General features: G+C 40.0%; 1 protein-coding gene across 18 annotated transcripts in view; it reads left to right on the forward strand.

The window, feature by feature from the left end:
* Window positions 1–18,862, forward strand: part of KAT6B (lysine acetyltransferase 6B) — a 128,803-nt gene that overhangs the window by 63,985 nt on the left and 45,956 nt on the right. For 12 of the 18 annotated variants that reach the window (XM_080597156.1, XM_080597171.1, XM_080597168.1 and 9 more), the window contains 5 exons: window positions 7,218–7,326; window positions 7,889–7,972; window positions 17,142–17,257; window positions 17,410–17,491; window positions 18,480–18,612. In XM_080597156.1, the coding sequence (XP_080453282.1) occupies window positions 7,218–7,326; window positions 7,889–7,972; window positions 17,142–17,257; window positions 17,410–17,491; window positions 18,480–18,612 (524 nt within the window). Of the gene's footprint in view, window positions 1–7,217; window positions 7,327–7,888; window positions 7,973–11,359; window positions 15,928–17,141; window positions 17,258–17,409; window positions 17,492–18,479; window positions 18,613–18,862 lie in introns of those variants that run through there. The other 6 variants (XM_080597158.1, XM_080597161.1, XM_080597157.1 and 3 more) reach the window with 2 other exon arrangements.

Below are 18,862 nucleotides of genomic sequence, written 5' to 3' on the forward strand. Positions count from 1 at the left end.
GAATGCTACGTGAGTGGTGGTCCTCACATGTGTGCTCTCACAACCTGCTTCACCCGTCATATACCAGTTGCTCTATTTGTGCACACAAAGGGAAGGGCAGGGACCTGCAAGAATGGATTGCAAGCTCTGAAGCCTAGTACCACTGTTGTAGTTAAAGGCCTTTGGGGGTGTAAATCCAGGCAGACACAAATGGTTTCATGCTTCTCAGTTTTGGGTAATTTAGTTACCTCAGAGTTATGCTGCATATCATAATTTCCATACATATGTACCCCATGGAAGTATGGGAGAAGGATGTGAGCAGAGGAGAAGCCACTTTGTAATAAGGATATAAGAGATTTATAGCTCAAAAGAAAAACATGACTCTGTGTTCTAGCAGTGAACATCCTCTTTTGGGGGAAGAGGAGAAGCTCCAGACTACGGCTTTTCCTCCACATGCTCTTTATGTATAGTTTATTGACTTTAATCTGTAATACAAAATCTTTTTCCTTGGAACTGTTCTTATGCTGTTTTTTTCTTTGTGCTTTCTGAAGCTGTAGGTCCTACAGTCATGTTTGTAGCATGGCTACAGTAATAGCCTGGGTACATATTCCTAGTATCCTTTGAGTTAGTGTGTATTCTTGCCATGTATTAGCGTGGCACTGTAGAATTAAATATGGGATTTAGTGGGCAGTTGTCATTAAGAAGTTGATTTAAAAATTAAAGTTTAGCTTACTTTGTAATCCCTAGTTCCTGAAACACAGCATTTTTTTTCCCCGATGTGTAAAGTGAACTTTTTTTTTTTCCTCCCACAGAATGGGTGCAGTAAGGGAATTGGAGCTGAAGGTACTGGTAATGCCTTGCCTTGCTTATGACCAGAACAACGGTTTGAGTAGTTGAGACTAGAAATTAATATATGTCTCTCATTCAGTTTTTGTTTCTCAGTATTAATAATAGTAGTTAAAATGTTTAGAGATGATAATGGTGATAGTTCTTATCCTAATTTCAAAAAAAGAAGTCCTTGATATGATTGACAAAAAAAGAACACCACCACCAACCAACCTGCAAAACAAAGATAGCACTTGAAGGTAAAGATTGAGATCAAAACAGTGGATCTCTATTGAAGGTCACGGCAGTTCCTATTTGCCTCTATCCTGTTAACCTTGAAATGACTTGTGCTGTTTCTATTCATGGGATAATAGAGATCTAAAATTTGTGTATTGCATATGGATGCATCTTCTAGCAAGCTGTCGTGCTGTTGAGGCCTTTCTGAAAAGGCATGTGAGAGCTGCAAATATGAACATTTGAGGTTTTTGGATTGCTGTTGAAACTTATTTTTTGGGAAGTATACATGAAACTTCTTAGTTCTCTTAGTGTGCATAACATTTAATGGGACTAGGACTTAAAACCATAATTGTTTATATACAGCTAATGTCTAGCAGTTTTCAGACAATCTGTTTAAATCTTCAGAGTGCTATAGCAATGCAAATAATAATCTACTTGCTTTCAGTGGGATTTATAGTTGTGGGTAACTTCACATGCTTGAAAATAAAGACTTTTCAGGACTTAAGATGTGACTTTTGGGGCTGCAGACTGTTAGAACATTGAATGCTCTAAGACTTTCTTGGGAATTATAAATTAGAAGAACATGCAAATTCCTCCAGCACATGAACTACTGTAGGGAAAAAATATTTTGAGATAGACTTCTGAGACAAACTTATTTTGGCGTAAGTTAACTGAAAACCAGGGGAATTTTAACCGTGGATTAATTTTATGCAGTGGCAAAGCTTGTTATTTTCTCAGAATAGATGGATATGATTCACTTAAAAATAAGTAAATTACATTTACTGGTTTCATAAAGGACAAACTGAGCTAGCATTAAGATGAAGTTTTCACTTAAGTACAGATGATGCACTAGTTGAACTACGTGCTAACACTGCTGTTACAATTTCTAGATCAGCATGAGTTTTTTTGTGAATCAATCTCAGGGTTTGAAGTGTGAGTGAAGACAGAAAGCAGTAAGGAAAGTGGATCCTTAATGTTTCACACCTTGTAAAATATTCCAGGTAGTTGGAACCTTTTTTTAATCAATTATAAAACACTTCCTGAAGTCACCAAAACCAGTGTTTCTAATTTGGTTTTAGCTTTTATCAGTAGCACAAACTCCCTGGATATTTTTTTTCTGAAAGTGATTGAAATGATTAAACGATCAAAATGTAGATGTACATAATCCCTATTAGTGAAAAAGATCTTAAATGTTAGTACCTGCATGCATAATTACTGTCTAATATGGGTTTGAAACTAGGCCTTTTAAGATAAAGATTGAGTTGTGCAGGAGGAACTCTATTGTACCATCCAAGCTCCACTAACATCTCTGCTCTGCATGTGAGGCCGTGCCAGTCTGCGGACATGGGGTAGCCGTCCTTTGGCCTCGGTGTTCCTTGTGAAGCCCGTGGCTGTTCCTAATTCGGCAGTAATTCCAACAGACTTGGAAACACTGATCTCTGCTCATTAATTCTCCATTCTTCCTGCTCCCCTAGATGTTAAAGTTGGATGATATTTTTTGATTCCTCATGGTGAATGATGTCACTCGTGCATCTTTTCTTTTCTTGTACTATGCGGGTGGTTGTTTTACCTTCCTTTCCTATCCTGTGCCTGGTGCATGACGGAGGATAAACTGTGACACTCTAGTCCACCCCACCTGCTGCACCATCTTGCACACCTTTCTTCCCATGTCCCTGTGACTTGGTCTGCTGTTAGTGCCTTCGTGCTTTTTGTGGTGGGGTAACAGCTCAGGTTGATGATGTGCACTCAAGTGACATCTTTAACAGCTTTGCACTGCACTCCTGATGAAAGGCAGTACCTCTCAGGTTTAACTATCTCATGCTCTTTGCCCTTTCTCTAGGTATTTAATGGCAGAAGTTTGAATATGATGTTTGTGAGGGTTGTTTGTATTAGGTGTCTTTATTATTACTGTTTTTTAGCATAAAAATTACATTGTGTACACAGCTTACCAAACTTCTGTTTGGAGTAAATGAGCTGCAGACCTTAATTTTTCCTTGATTTTATTAGTGCCCTTTTTAGGAAGGTGATGATGCATTTATGAGATCAGAGCAAGGGTTTGTATGGTGCCTAAAGCAGACAGTGGCTGGGATCTGCTAAATATTCTGAGGTACTCTATTTGGGAAGCCAGTGTTTTGAAACCTTACCTGCGTGGCTCTTATGGTTCACATAGGCTTTTATGACACTGTTCTGATCAACTGCAGTGGGTGATTGTTTATAGGAATAATCTTGCCTTTGCATTTTGTGCCTGAAGGGAAGGGGGAATACATTTGAGACTTCCTATTGTGAATGTTAAAAACAACGCCTGGTTTATTTAATATTTGTGCTGTATTTGTAGCAGGATTAAATAGCTATCACCTACCAAAAGCTAATAATTCATTTGTCATCGCCAAATAATACGTTCACAAATTCGAAACAGATTGTATTTCAGAAATTTAAGTTCTACATTCTACGTTATAATCTTTTCTTGCTTATTGGAGGAGACTGGGAATGTAATGTCACAGTGTGTGCATCACAGGGGTTCTGACCCAAAATTACTGGTGTCAGTGAAATTACCATGATATGACACTGGCTCGTAAGGCTATTTAAAGGTTAGATTGACTGCAGTAGTTGAAGTGTGAAGTTTTTAAAGGGTTGGTTAGCTATGATTGTTGAATGTATTGTGTTAAAGTATTGTTCAATTTCTAATTGGCAAGGAAAATAATCAGTTGACAGTTGCTGAATTGTTGGTCTGTTATTGCTCTGTACTAGATTTAAAAACAAAGTTAAAATCTGACTGCCTAGCTGCTTTTTTGCAAAGCTTCATTTTCTGAAGGCAACTGCGTGTTAGCATAGGGTGTGGATTTTCTGCATATTTACCCCTACTGCAATTGTAAATACGCTGTTACTTGAACAGGGCAGCCTTCTAAATTTGGATATACAATTTCTACTGATCTAGAAAACCAAAACCTTCTGACAGACATAATTTAGCTTGTTCTCCAAGTTGAATTTGATGAGAAGTTCTCTGCTTACTAGCTCTGTGGAAGAAACAACAGTATGTTACTGGAGAAGCATTGTTCAGACCTATATTCAGGGACAGAGCAGACAACAAAACCTTAAAGTTTTTGCAACAAAATCACTAATGTGTTTCTGAAATATGAGATGGAAAAAAATAAACTCAGATTGAATAGCAAGAAAATATTGGTTTATTTCATGTAAAATGTTACTGCATTGAATAACTGGAGTGGTGCCTGCTACCTTACCCGGGATGGGCTCAAGCAGGAGCAGGAGGTTTGTTGCTGTGGCCAAAATCCCAGTCGTGGTCCTCAAATCCCAGTCATGGTCCTCAGCTCCCAGCACATTGACGGTTTGCTTTTGGGAGTTTCTGCCCCTCCCAAGTGCTGTTCGGGGGGCATCCACCCGTTGCCTGTCCCCCCTCAGTGTCTCCCATCCCATCCTTAGCCTCTTGCTGCTTTCACTGCTCTTCTGCAGCCTTCTCCCAGGCCTCCGTGAGCTGCCTATTTGCCCTTCTGGCACCCATTAATGTTGTGACCGGTGAGGGTTGCCTGGCCCATGGGTGTGGGAAGATTGTGACATTGGGTTTGTAGGATTCTGTAATGCACGAGGACTTGAAGGCTTTTGTTTCTTGAATTTCTTCATTGCCAGTTGCTACAAATCACTGCTGGTAAAGCAAGTATATACTCGTGATTGTTTACCTAAGTGCCTGCCTGCGTGTGCTATGTTGAAGGGCAGCTCTCACCGAACCCCTCCCAGGGGCTACCATAGGACACCCAAGTTCTGCCCCACAGCTGAGCTGTGTCATGGAGCCTGGCCTCAGCTGGGCATCCCCAGCAAGGGCCTGGCCTGATCTCACGTGGAGAAGTTCTTGCAGGAGAGCTTTGGAAGAGAAGCTCATCTCTGAGTAGAAAGCAAGCTGCTTTTGGGTGTTTGGAGATGTATGGGGATTGGACACTAGTTACTGGTACAGCCAGTAGCTGATGGCGATTTCTGCTTTCCCAGACCATCTGTTTGTTATCACAACTTCTCTGTTCGGTGCCCATCAGGGAGATCTGCGGCTCCCAGCTGCGCTCGTCAAGGATGCCCTGATTCCCAGGCCAGCCGGCGTACTGTGTCAGTGTTTTGACGCTTATGGCTGCTCCAGCACCAAATTACTGGCCAGACGAGTTTCTGTAAGAGATGAAATGGAATTAATCTTGATGTTGACTAACAGTTGTGTTCCAGAGAATAATGATACTTGATAACTGTGTTTTAGGTGGGAAACTAGTGATTAGGGCTTGAAAAATGATACAGGTAGGAGATGAGCTTCTTTGTTTTATATGCTGACAAAGACTTTTTATGGTTCATCCTAATTGAGTCAGTTGTGGGACAAAAATACCACCAGGATGACTGCAGTTCTGCTTTAGCTATGCAAGTTCAAGTAGCATGAAACTAGGCTTTACTTAGTGTGCTGACAGGAATGTCTGTATTAACTAATGTCAGTAGCTCAGAGATCAGACCTAGTAATGTTCACAGTTATTAATGTAAATGGCTCCTAAATATATACAGGAGCCTGTAAGTTTCTTGAAAACCTGTGTGTGAAGTGACAGGATTTGCACGCTCTCTATTACTGCGTTTGGTATGGGAACATCAGTCTTTGTAGCCTTGAACTGCCAACAACCTTTGTCCTTTATTTTACCTTCAGTTAAAAAAAAGGGGGGGGGTGGAGTAAGGGGATTGAAATAGGAAAGTACATGAATGTTGGCTAATGGCCATGTCTTTCCTAGAGCAAGAAAAAAAGTCTTGGAAAGATAAATGTGTGTGGACCTGGATTTGTTTCATTACATGAATGATATGTGATGTTTTGTAAATAATTTATCAGAGCAAGCATTTCTGAAATGGCTAAAGCACTGTTATATCAAAGGAAAAGAGAACAGTATCATTGCCAAGATGAGGTTTTTACTGGCTTCCACTTAAATATCTTAAAATGATCTGTGTTAAATATTTCTTAAAGTTAAGAAATGTTCACAAGATGCTGCAAGTGAACGGTTAGATAGCTCTGAACCATTTTTCTACTGCTTTTTATTGGGCTCTGAGTGATTAAACAAAAAGCTAATTTTTAGTAGTGTATGTATTTTTTTTAGGTTAATACCACTTTCATGTAAATACATCTTAAAGTGATAATAATCGGACAGATCATTATAATTATGATCTCTTACTGGCAAGAATTGTAAGTAACAGGTTTTCCTTTATCTGTAGGTATGTTACTTTAAACTGACAGGTGGAAAACTCTGCAGGTATGAATGTCTTCCCCTATCTGGGAAGGTACTTATTACTTTGAGTATCCCATTGAAGAAATATTTGCACCTAGTTTTACTTGTTACAGATCCTGTTTATAGACTCTCTGTGCAAGTACTACTGATTTATGTATTTGGATGATGCAGGTAACTATTTTCACTGAAAATCTCTGAGAATTTGTCATTGGGAGAATGAGGAAGTAAATTTGTAGGGTTTTTTAATAGTTTTTGTGGAAAGTTGTGTGTTAATTGCAGGTATTGAAAGGTCTACATGTTAGTTTTATTGTAATTGCATGAGATAGTTGATGGGACTCATCATGCTGGAACAAACGGTTGATCTATTGAAAGCAGTGTTTTTAACCTAAACTGGTAGTTTCAGAGAGAGGCACAAGGAAGCTATCCATTGGACAGAAGTGGATAAAGTATGTCTTAACACTGACACGCGTACACGTACTCCTTTGGAAAGGAATTCTATTCAGCTGTAATAAAAAGTAGTTTGCATCTTAATCTTTGAAGCACTATTACAGCTGAACCAATGATTTCTTTGTGTTCTGGAGCTGAAATAGTATATTTAAGAACAATGTCCTAAAATTCTTATTTTTCCTGGATTTTTTTAACACTAATCTCATGTTGGAGATCTTTATATGGGTAAGTACGAAAAGTTGCTAATTATGGGTTAACTTTTGGTTTTGAAAGATGTTAAGATAATAAATCTTACTCAAAAGCAAGTAAATTTGTAATTAATACATAATACAACAAAATGCCAATTAAAACTGATTTTCTGAACTCAAGTATATGAGAGAGAAAAGGCCCCTGAGAATGGTTTTGCCTGTGTCTGTAGTTTTTGGGTAACTTTTTTTTCTTGCTTAATAAAGCTAACTACGCCTGTTTGTTTTTTAAATCTAGCCACGAGCTGATCCCATCCCAATATGTAGCTTTTGTTTGGGAACGAAAGAATCAAATCGTGAAAAAAAACCAGAAGAGCTGTTGTCTTGTGCAGACTGTGGCAGCAGTGGTAAGTTGGATGAATTTACAGATATTATAAATATTTATGTATAAATCTGTTTTTAAGGTATTAAAGTATTTTTAATGTGAGAATGTCATTCTCTCTTTGGACATAGATTGACAGCTACAGCAAAGTGTGTTGGGTGAGGCAGTGGAAGAGGCAGGTTTTTAAATAAAATTTTGTTAGACAGCTACCAATGAGTTGTTTGAATTCATTTGTAGGCCCACAGTTTAGACATGCTGAGGAAATTTATAGGGAAATGGTACTTGCAGAATGCTGGAATGGTGTGATTTTTCTGGGGGGTTCTATGCTTGGTTTGAAAACTCAGTTTTGCTCTGTGCCTGCAAATGATCATCAGGAATTCTGTACTCATTTGCAGCATTTAAGAGGTTGGGGAAGAATGAAAAAAAAAAAGACAACTGTGTAGCAGTCTTTGCTGTTACATATCTTGTGTATGCAGTTAATTTTCTTGTAAAAAATCTTTTGTTACTCAAGTGGTAATTTGTATAGTGTTTAAAATAACCTACTCAAGCTGTTAGGAGAAACATCACATTTGTGTTTCACTCAACAGAAAACGTGTATGGCTTTCAGGGGAAAAAGGGAGTTGTAAGAAGAACAAGTCTTTTGGCTAGTAACAGGAAAATTACAGAGTCAGGTAAATATTTTACAAGTACAAAGAAGTCTGGCAGTTAATGAGCTAGGTGTTTGCTTCCTTATGAAGTTACATAAAGCAGAACTTAAAAAAAATAGTTGAAGAAAATAATACACTCCTTTTTTCTTCATATTCTTCAGCTAGTGTGAGAATCCAGTTTCCCCTTTGAATGGTTTCAATTACTTTGCAAAAAGCGTTTATGAAATGGGATGAATTTTTATATCAAGAACTTCTTTGTCAGAATGCATAGGATGGTTTTTGATATTAGATCCTTATTTTCCCCCTTCCAAGAAAGTGACCATGATTGATAAAAGAGGGTTATACTTCACTGCCTGTTCCCTGAAAGGTGTTTGTGTGGGTGGTGGTAGAGTTGATTCAATAGCAGGTATGGGAACTGGTATGTAGGCAAACCGGAGGCCACCACTTGTCAGACACAATGAAGTGACCATCCACTTACATGTACCTTGCTGCTGTGCACTGGAGCTGCTCTTGCTGTACCTGTGCAGCTGATCTGAATGCAAGTGCGTCTAGCAAAGTGATCATCTGGCTTAATTTTGAAACCATCTGGGTTAATTTTGGAAGCTGTAGCACACTGTTGCTTCGAGCACTGATTGCACATAGATGATACCAGGCTTGTTCTTGGCTTAGGTTATTGCTGATTTGCAGGGGGATTTGAAACTCATGAAGACCTTGTTAGAAAAAGCTTTATGGCATATAGCTGGCCTAACTGTCGAGTTTGGGTTGTGAAAATCCTCTGATCAGTTCAGCTATTCTAAAAGAACATCCCCTGTGTAAAAAGAGCTTTATATCGGATGAAGAGTTATTTGACCAGTAGAGCTTGTCACTTGGGTGGACTGCTCTTGTTAACTGTGTCATTAAAAGAATTTTTGCCCACGCAAGCTACCACTGCTTAAGGAAGTACTTTCAGCAAAGCTTTTTGCAGTGCAGATCATCCCATCCCAGCTCACAGACACACTAGCACTACTGCTTCTTAAAGTCACAACCTGTAACGTGCTACCCTTTCTTCTGCCCTGGTACACGCGGTTGCATGTGAGCTGGACTGAGGAACAAATGTAGTTGAAAGATGGCAAGTTTGATCGGTTCCCTGCTCAGCCATACAACCTTCTGTGTCAGAAAGAAAATTAGGGAAGTGCTTGGGTAGTAAATGAGTAGGGTCTGAGTAAGCCATCGCTGCTTTTGAGAAGGATGTAAATGAAAATATTGTTTCAGTGTCTTTAAATTCAGAGTATATATCTCTCACAATTTTGTAGGTGTGATGCTGAAGATGGTTAATCTTTTGGTACTGTGATAGCTATAAAAGTACTCAAGTAAAAACAAACCACTATGGAACAAAAATGTATTTTCAGTTCATCAGGGTATGCTTTTCATTGTGTGTTTCACCCTGGACAGATTATTTTTATTCTAACCAGTTTGTTTTCTAGTATATTTAAGTAAACGATTAAACAGTGAAATAAGGAAGTGGCTTTACACTGAACCCCTTAGACTTGCTAAATGGCCTTCCATATGGCTTACAGGATTCCGGCACTTTCCAATCTGTGTTCTAGTATTTGGAAGTTTAATAGGATTTGTGCTATTGTGGTACGCAAAGTTTACATTAATCAGGTGACCTCAGATAACAGCTCTTCTGTTATGGAGTAATCCCTGGTAAGTCTAAGGGCTCTGGAACTGCGGAAGCCTTGGCTTTCATGGATCAACTTCCCTTTGAATTAACACTGATACATTCTCTCTGCCTCATTAAGAGTGAATTATCTTTAATTAGTTCCTCAGATGTACCTTATATGAAGAGTGAAATGTTGAGACTGCCAATCAGATTGCTGGTTAAACTTTAGCTACTGATGCCTAACTAAAAGAAAAACCAATTTCAGTGCAGTATATAAATAATAAAACTTCATTCAAGTAGAGGTTATTGTAATTGGATTTGTAATTTTGCACACTGCAGTATGTCTCAAAGCTGGTCTTACTGTATAAGAAACATAAAAGATAATGCATATTGTGCACAGCAAGCAAAATTGCTCAGTTGATCAGAGATTAAATTGCAGTGCCCACTACTGGCATGTCTGCTTTACCTTGGTTTTTTTGTTTCAGTTGCTTATGCTTCTTCAGGTAATGCTTCTGCATTCTGAAAGCAGAAGCTATTTGGGTATTTGAACACCTCTCTAATATCACTCTGATTTTGTGATAAAATCTATTCAGGTAGTGAAAATGAAATGCATTGCTGTGTCCCTTTTCACAGGGTGTTTTCTAAGGGAGTAAGATGAGGGATGTCAGATAAGAGAAAACAAATCCTATTACGAAAGCAAACATTGTTCCTTCCTTTTTTTCCTGCTTTTTTTTCCTTGCTATCTTTTGATTTTGAAAAATCAATAGACTTGAGAACTGGAATCAAACTCTACCTCTGTTTGCACAACCAAGAGGTTCAGAAGCAACTAAAGAGCTGCTGCTGACAGATTTTTGAAAGGGAGAATGAAGTTTGAGTTATTGGGAAACTATAATAAGTACTTAAGAGCAACAAAAGAGCACAAACAAAAACAACAAAAAGTACAAGTAGAACAATGGTGAGTTTTATTATTCCAAATAAGTATTATGTTAGGCTGAGAAGGCAGGAGGGTTAGTGAGCAAATGTGGGTAAGGGAAGCTGGAGAGCAGAACAAGAAAGGTTTTAATCAGTTCAAGAGGAACAGGGACAGGAGATGTTTGGAAAGCAACCTGTGGAGGCTGCTTTACAGAGATCAGGGTATGCCTGAAATGTAGGAGCTCTCAGTGGAGCAGGTGGATGTGGCCTGAAGACAACTGCAGCCCATGGAGAGCAGGAACAGGCTCTGGTCCAGAGCTGCAGCCCATGGAGAGGAGCCTACACAAGAGCAGGTGATCTGGTGGCAGCCCACGGGGGACCCACACTGAACATCTGTTCTTGCAGGGTGGACCCTGTGGTATGGACCCATATTGGAGCAGTTCTTGAGCTGCTGAGTTCTTGAGTCTGAGGGAAGCTCGTGCTGGATCAATTCAGGAGGGACTGCATCCTGTGAGAGGCACCCTGTGCCAGAGCAGGGGGAAGAGAGCATCTGTGAGGAGGTGTTATGGACTGACTGCAACCCCCATTCCCCTCAGCTGCATGGGGGAAGGATGTAGAAGAGCAGATGTGGGGAGAAGGTGTTTTCAGTTTCCTCTTATTTCTCATTGCTCTGGTCTGTTATCAATAGGCATATAATATATAATAATATATAACGTAATGTTTGTTTTATTAATCTCCCTTATACAGAGTCTCTTTTGCTTGTGGCAGCAGTTGGTGTGTGATCTACCTGTCCTTATCTCAACCGATAAGTTTTTTTCATTTTTTCTTCCTTCTGAGGATGGGGAGTGAGAGAGCAGCATGGTGATGCTTGGCTGCCTATTGGTATTAAACTGGTACATAAGGGAATATGGAAATTGTCTTTTACTCTTGTTTACTACCATACGTGGGAGGAGGTTGGCTAGTTGGATAAAATTAACTGCTAAGAATCCTGTATCTAGAAAAACATACTGGATGCCCAAGTTAGATGCACTGATCCTTTCTCCTTGTAGTTAAGTTCACCCTAATTAATAATGCTTTCTACCTAAAATGTTATTGAACACATTTTTCTTTGCAAATTACTTTATAGGTTTGTTTCTAACACTTGTATTTCAAGTTAAAAATAACATATTAGCGTATCTAATCTAGCACTGTAAGTAATTGTTGTCAGTAGTGTAACACTGTTCTCTTAAAAGACTGTTTTGTCAGATCCTTTGAAGAATATACAAGACCCAAATTTGCAATGAGGAAACAGAAGTGGACTTGTTAAAGGAGTTCTCTTCACTCAGGAGTGAGACATTGTTTTAACTTCCTGATCTCACCTATTTATACCACATTAACATATTGCAAGTCTTCACCTTTTCTAATTGGGGTAGACAAGAAAATTTTAAAGCATTTGATTTTTTTTTTAAGGTTGAACTAAACCTATATATCTATTGCTGGTGGGAATTGGCAGCTTTCGAAGGTTAAAGTTACCTGTAATCTGTTAAGTTTGTACTACATTGATGTTGCTGAGGCTTAAAAGAAAGTCATAGAATCATTTAGGTAGGAAAAGACCTCTAGGATATCTAGTCCAGCCTTTAACCTAGCACTGGCAACTCCACCATTAAAAACTCTACCATTAAACCATGTCACTAAGCACTACATCTACACGTTTTTTGAAGACCTCCAGGGATGGTGACTCAACTACTCTGCTGGGCAGCCTGTTCCAATATTTGACAACTGTTTCAGTGAAGAAATGTTTTAGTGTGTTTATGTGGCAGGGTTTTGCTAGCGGGGGGCCGTAGGGGTGGCTTCTGTGAGAACAATCCAGAAGCTGCCCCATGTTAGTTAAGGGCCCTGCTGCTGACCAGAGCCGAGCCAATACGTGATGTTGTTTGCGCCTCTGTGAGAGCAGATTTAAGAAAGGAGAAGAAAAACAAAAAAAACCAAACTGCTGGGAACAGCATCTGGGAGAGAGAGAGGAACGAGAAACAGCCTTACAGACGCAAAGGTCAGTGAAAGAGGGGGAGAGGTGCTCCAGGTGCCAGAGCAGAAGTCCCTTGCGACCATGGTGAAGCAGGCTGTCCCCCTGCAGCCCATGGAGTACCACGATGGAGCAGGGTTCAACGCTGCAGCCTGTGGAGGAGTCCCTGATGGAGCAGGTGGACCTGCACTGAAGAAGACTGTGGCCTGTGGAGGACCCCCGCCGGAGCAGGTTCTGGGCCAGAGCTGCAGCCCGTGGAGAAGAGACGATGCAGGAGCAGGGGATCTGGGGGGAGCTGCTGCCTGTGGGGGACCCATGCTGGAGCAGTCCGCTCCTCATGAATGGACCCTGTGGTATGGAGCCATACCTGGAGCAGTTCTTTAAGAGCTGGATCAGTTCGGGAAGGATGGCATCCCGTGGGAGGGACCCCATGTGGAGCAGGGGATGAGAGTGACTGTGAAGGAGCGGCGGAGACGAAGCGCTATAGGCTGACCGCAGCCCCCATTCCCCGTTATCCTGCACTGCTTGGGGGGAGGAGGTGGAAGTGGCTGGATGGGGGGAAGGCATTTTTGGTTTCTTTCCTTTGTTTCTCACTTCTACTTCTCTAGCTTGCTAATAATAGGCAATAAATCTTACTATCCCACCTCTGCTCTGAGTCTGTTTTGCCCATCACAATCCTTTTTGAGCGATCTCCCTGCCTTTATCTTTACCCTTGAGCCCTTTGCATCATCTTTTCTCCTCCTTCCCCTTTGAGAAGGGGGAGTGAGAGAGGGGCTGAGGTGGAACTCGTCTGTCCACCTGAGTAAAACCACCACAAATGTTTTCTAATATCCAACTGAAGCCTTTTCTGGCACAACTTGAGGCCATTTCCTCGTCTTAGCACTTAGTGCTTCGGAGAAGAGACTGATCCCCACCTTGCGATAGTCTCCTTGAAAGTAACTGGAGAGGATACCTGTGATAAGGTCTCCACTGACTCTCCTTTTGTTTAGGTTAAACAACCCAAGATCCCTCAGCTGCTCCTCATAAAATTTGTTCTCTAGGCCCTTCACCAGCTTTGTTGTCCATCTTTGGACATGCTCCAGCACCCTGATGCCCTTCTTGTAGTGGGGGGGACAAAACTGAACACAGTGCTCGAGGTGCGGCCTCACCGAGGCCAAGTACAGAGGGACAATCACTTCCCCAGTCCTGCTGGCCACGCTATTTCTGACACAAGCCAGGATGCTGTTGGCCTTGGCCACCGGAGCATGCTGCTGGCTCGTGTTCAGCCAGCTGTTGACCAACACCCCCAGGTCCTTTTCTGCAGGGCAGCTTTCCAGCCCCTCTTCCCCCAGCCTGTAGTGCTACATGGGGTGGTTGTGCCCCAGATGCAGGACCCAGCACTTGGCCTTCTGGAACTTCATACACTTGGCCTCGGCCCGTGGGTCCAGCATGTCCAGGTCCACCTACAGAGCTCTTCTACCCACGAGCAGATCAACACTCATGGCCAACTTGGTGTTGTTTGTGAACTTAACAAAGTCAAGTGATTGAACCAGAAGAAATTGCCATTTCAGTGTGGAGATTGATAGAATGTTTCTGAGGTACTGTGTCCAGTTCTGGGCTCCTCAGTACAAGAGGGACTTGGACATACTGGAAAGAGTCCCATTGAGGGCCATCGAGATGATGAAGGGACTGGAGCACTTCTATGAGGAGAGGCTGAGAGAGCTGGGGCAGTTCAGCCTGCAGAAGAGGAGGCTCAGGAGGATCTTATCCAAGTCCATAAATACCTGAAGGGAGGATGCAGCCAGGACTGAGCCAGGCTCTTTTCAGTGTTGCCCAGTGCTGGGACAAGAGGCAGTGTGCACAAACTAGAACACAGGAGATTCCCTCTGAACGTCAGGAAGCACTTCTGTGCTATGTGGGTGACTGAGCACTGGTACGGGTTGTTCAGAGAGGTTGTGAAGTTTCCTTCCTTGGAGGTTTTCAGGAACTGCCTGGATGCGGTCCTGGTTACCGATCTGCAGGTGTCCCCTGCTTGAGCAGGGGGTTGGACCAGACGACTGACCTCCAGAGGGGTCCCTCCCAACCTCATCCTTCCCTGATTCTGTGGTGAAGACCTCTTGGCAGATATATCTGCTTCTGAATATGCAGGAGATAGTATGTTCTCTCTGTTCAGATGAGTCAGTGCTGATATTATAGGGATTTTAGAGCCAAAAACATACTTTCCCTCTTGAGCAATTTTACAGGTGCTTTCTTTACGTTTGAAGGTCACAGTGACTCAGTTTAATGGACTACAGAAATTGGTTTAACTATGGAAGTAGTTTAAAATATAAGTCACTTACAGAAGTAAAACCTGCATTGATTGCTACTTCATGTCTGTTAGGCATAACCCACTTTTTGTTAAAACTGTATTTTTTCCTATACAATCTTGTGTCCAAAATGAAGAATGTAACTATTACCAGCTAGTAAAGAAAAAGACCGTATTGTATTTGGAAATCTACAAATCTGTGCTGTTTCCAGTAGCGCATACCTAGGGAAGACAGTAAAAGAACATGGCAAGCGCATAGTGATACTTCCCTTTGCACAATTCCAGCCTACAGTTACTTGTGTCTGAAGGACTTTGAGTCACAGGCAGTCTTCATGTTTAATCCCAGTAGATGTTTTTCATGATTTTTTTTTTGATAATAAAACCGTTAAAGATAGGAACAAACATGTCTTAAGCTGTGTAATTACTTGAATGAAGAACGTTACGTTGGTAGATAACAGAGAAATTACGTAACCCTGTTACACTTAGTCTGTGCATAGTTACCAACTAGTGAGAATGAGCCTTTCTTAAGGTAATAACTGAGAAGGATAAACATACTGCAAAGTTAAAATCAATGAGTTAAACCACAGCTTGCTTATTTATGCCTTGAAGTAAATCACTTCTGTGCAGGGTAGATGTATTTAATTCTAGTTATGAGTAAGGAGATAATTGGCTTATGATAACACTTTAATGTGTTAATGTACATGTTAAGTCGTGGTTGATGGAATAAGTTTGTGATATTGATTATTAGTATTATTGACTTCAGGGAGCTTTCTTCTTTCTTAGCAGACATTTTTTTGAATCAAGCACTTATTAAGCTTTATTGAAAGGGACAGAGTGACACTGAACTGCACTATGCAGTTCCATGGTGCATTTGTAACTTCCAAGAGAAATAGCTACTTTAGGTGCGCAATCAGTTATAAATACAAATTGTTAATTTCTGTTAAACTGCATGGTAAGAGTCAAATGGCAACATTTTCTAATATTTCTGTTTTTGAAAGTATTTGTGGAATTTATTCCTGATTTTTTTTTTACTTACAGATTATATTTCTGCATTTTATTTTGAGAAAATGGTATTTTTACCCTGTTTAAATTCCTTTTTTAACAAGAAGTTAACAAGAAGTGGATTGATTAAGTCTTGGGTACGTGCTGTAAGAGGAAAAAATCAGTACAGATTTCAGATTTTGAAGTGGTTTTTGCATTCCTTCATTCATCTTTGTTGTTCTTGCCTCAGTCTATTGGAAGATTAAAATAGCAAATGCTTAGGGATTAGCCTGTATCCTTGTTTGTAGTGGTTTAGCTGTGGTGGTTTAGACAGAGAGAAACAACAGATGGACAAAATCTGAATCACCATCACTAGACCATTACCTGGAGGAATGTACTTACCAGGCTCTAGCAATGAGAAGAAAGCGTCATGCATTCTCATGACATCGGTACAGCATGGCATCAGGGATTCTTACCTCCCTTACAACTTGATGTCCTTGATGATCTCTAAATATAAGTGCTTTCTCGGGAAGGTTTGTTCTTTCCTATTTAACAGTGCTTTTATCTTTTATGGATTAAGGGTTTACAACACTCCTTTGAGATTGTTGAAGACAAGAGAAGTCACTGCCAGTATTGCCTAAGGTGTTATATGTGTTCAGTTGTCTGATACCTTGTATTAATTGGCAGAGCTTCTAGGCTGCCATGGAAAAGATGATGATCCCACTAGGGAATAAAATGCAATTTCATGGGAAACTGAAGTTCAGCTACTCTTCTTTCCCTACTTGATCTTGTCCCTCACTTTAAACCTTCCGTAGTAGTAAACTTTTCACGTGTCACTTGTCCACTCCATTTTTTTCTTCTAACTGCTCTGAAATTGTTCTTCGTATATAACTTAGTAATAAGTTGGAATGAAAAATGCATATCGCTCAACTGTTAAGTTTCTCTGGTAGGTAGTTAGAAAATTTTGAAAAAGATATTAATTCAGTCTTGTATAAAGATTTAATCTGTTCATTGCACTGCTATAAAAGGAGTGGGTTCAAGTATGTAGAAATGCTTTTTTCAGGACCAATGGCAGTTGGTTATTTCCATCGCATGTATAACTAGTGAAAGAAAAGATTATATTTCAGATGTTTGTGAAGACTTCTCCCAGGTGTCAGTTGTCAGCTTTCTACTTCTCTTTATAAATGAGTTTTGTGGCAGTTTTGCCATATCTTCTTTGTAAGAAGCGAGTTAAATGATGTATTGCAAAGTTCTAAAAACTCCTGGTGCTTACAAGGCTCTGGTGGTGCTGGCTACATTTTGTTGAACATAAGCATCAGTATTTCTTAAATCTCAAGCTTTAAATATGTCATGGTTTATTTTATTTTTTTAGGACATCCATCATGTTTGAAATTCTGTCCTGAGTTAACAACAAATGTGAAGGCCTTAAGATGGCAGTGTATTGAATGCAAGACATGCAGTGCATGTAGGATCCAAGGCAAAAATGCAGTAAGTTAGACTGTTCAGTGTTACCTGACTTTTGTTTATCATAGCTCTATACTTAGCACATGTGCAAATACAAATCACTGTTGTGCAACCTCTAGCAATGCTGTATTAAGTCTTTTTTTCCTCTTCCTCTTCCTTCCCCCACTCCCCTTCAGGATAACATGCTTTTTTGCGACTCCTGTGATAGAGGGTTCCACATGGAGTGCTGTGACCCACCACTTTCCCGAATGCCAAAAGGTGATAATGAAAATACTTTCAATGAAAATACTTTCATTCATAATCTTTTCTCATATTAAGTGACCAAAAGCTCTTGATCATGCTAATTACTTTTGCATTGGTGAACAATATAGTTTCAATCATGTCAAAGCCAGAACTTTATTTTTTGAGTTCTTTTTTTTTTTCCTCTGTGAAACTGTAAAGGCCTCTGGTCAGTTGACCAGGCGAATTCACCATGAATTGAGTTCTTGGCCTATTATTGAGAGTGAAGTTTTGCAAAGGCTGTTTAAAATGTTTGGCGTGTATATATTGATGTAGAAATCCTTAAAGCAGGTGAAGAAGACAGCTGCCTCATGTAAGGGTAACTTAAACAAAACACCTGTGTCCTTCAGGTTCTCTAGATTTCTGATATGTAGCACCTCTCATTTCTGGTCTCACATCTTTATGGCTTTCCTTATTTAATCTTAAAATTACACTGCAGACTTTTTCCAGCTTTTTTTTCTTTAAATCTTCTAGTGTTATTTATAAAAGCAAAAAAAACCACAAACAAACAGTGTTCAGACATGGTTATCTAATGTTAAAAGGATGACAAATTCAAGTTGTATATTAAACCAAACATACTTAGTTGTGATCTGGTATTTTCTTTGGCACACTGTAGCCTAGTTAGCTGTGTGATGCACATGTAATTTTTTCCCATCTTATTTTTTTCAGAATAAATATGTATCTGTAGTGTAAGGAAGAGCAAGCTATAACAGGCTTTCTTTTAAGAACCCATTTGCTCACCATCTTTTGTGATCTCTTTTGCAACTTTTTTTTCCCCCTTTCCTTGAGCACTTTGCTCTCAAAAAATTTGAGGTATAGGTAGAAGGGGATCGCTTTTCTTTGCCTACTTCCCCTTCCACCTGTCTTGTTTATAAGAAAATTTTACATACATGGTATATATCTTGGTAGACACCTGCAGGACAGATTAAATAAATGTGTACAATTAAACTTTTTTTCCTTTATGTAGGGATGTGGATTTGCCAGGTCTGTAGACCAAAGAAGAAAGGGAGAAAGCTACTTCATGAGAAAGCTGCCCAAATAAGGCGACGATACGCAAAACCTATCGGACGACCGAAAAATAAACTAAAGCAACGAATGTTGTAGGTTTCTCTTAATTTTTTTTCTTTTTTTTACTGTACTAGAGTAACAAGTTTCAACCAGTTTTTAACTGTGTTTCAAATTGGGGAAAGTAAGTGATGAATATTCTAGTGCAGACCTTCTAGCCCAATGGATAATGACTTTTTATTTGTAATGGTTAATTTTCACATCTTGTCAGAACGTGGTGGAAGAAACTTCCTGTAAGTTACTTTTCTAGGTCCCATTTTTTTTTAATACAAGTTGCACCTATAC

The sequence above is a fragment of the Anser brachyrhynchus genome (genome assembly GCF_964034855.1).
Source record: "Anser brachyrhynchus genome assembly, chromosome: 6".
NCBI classification, from domain to species: Eukaryota; Metazoa; Chordata; class Aves; order Anseriformes; family Anatidae; genus Anser; species Anser brachyrhynchus.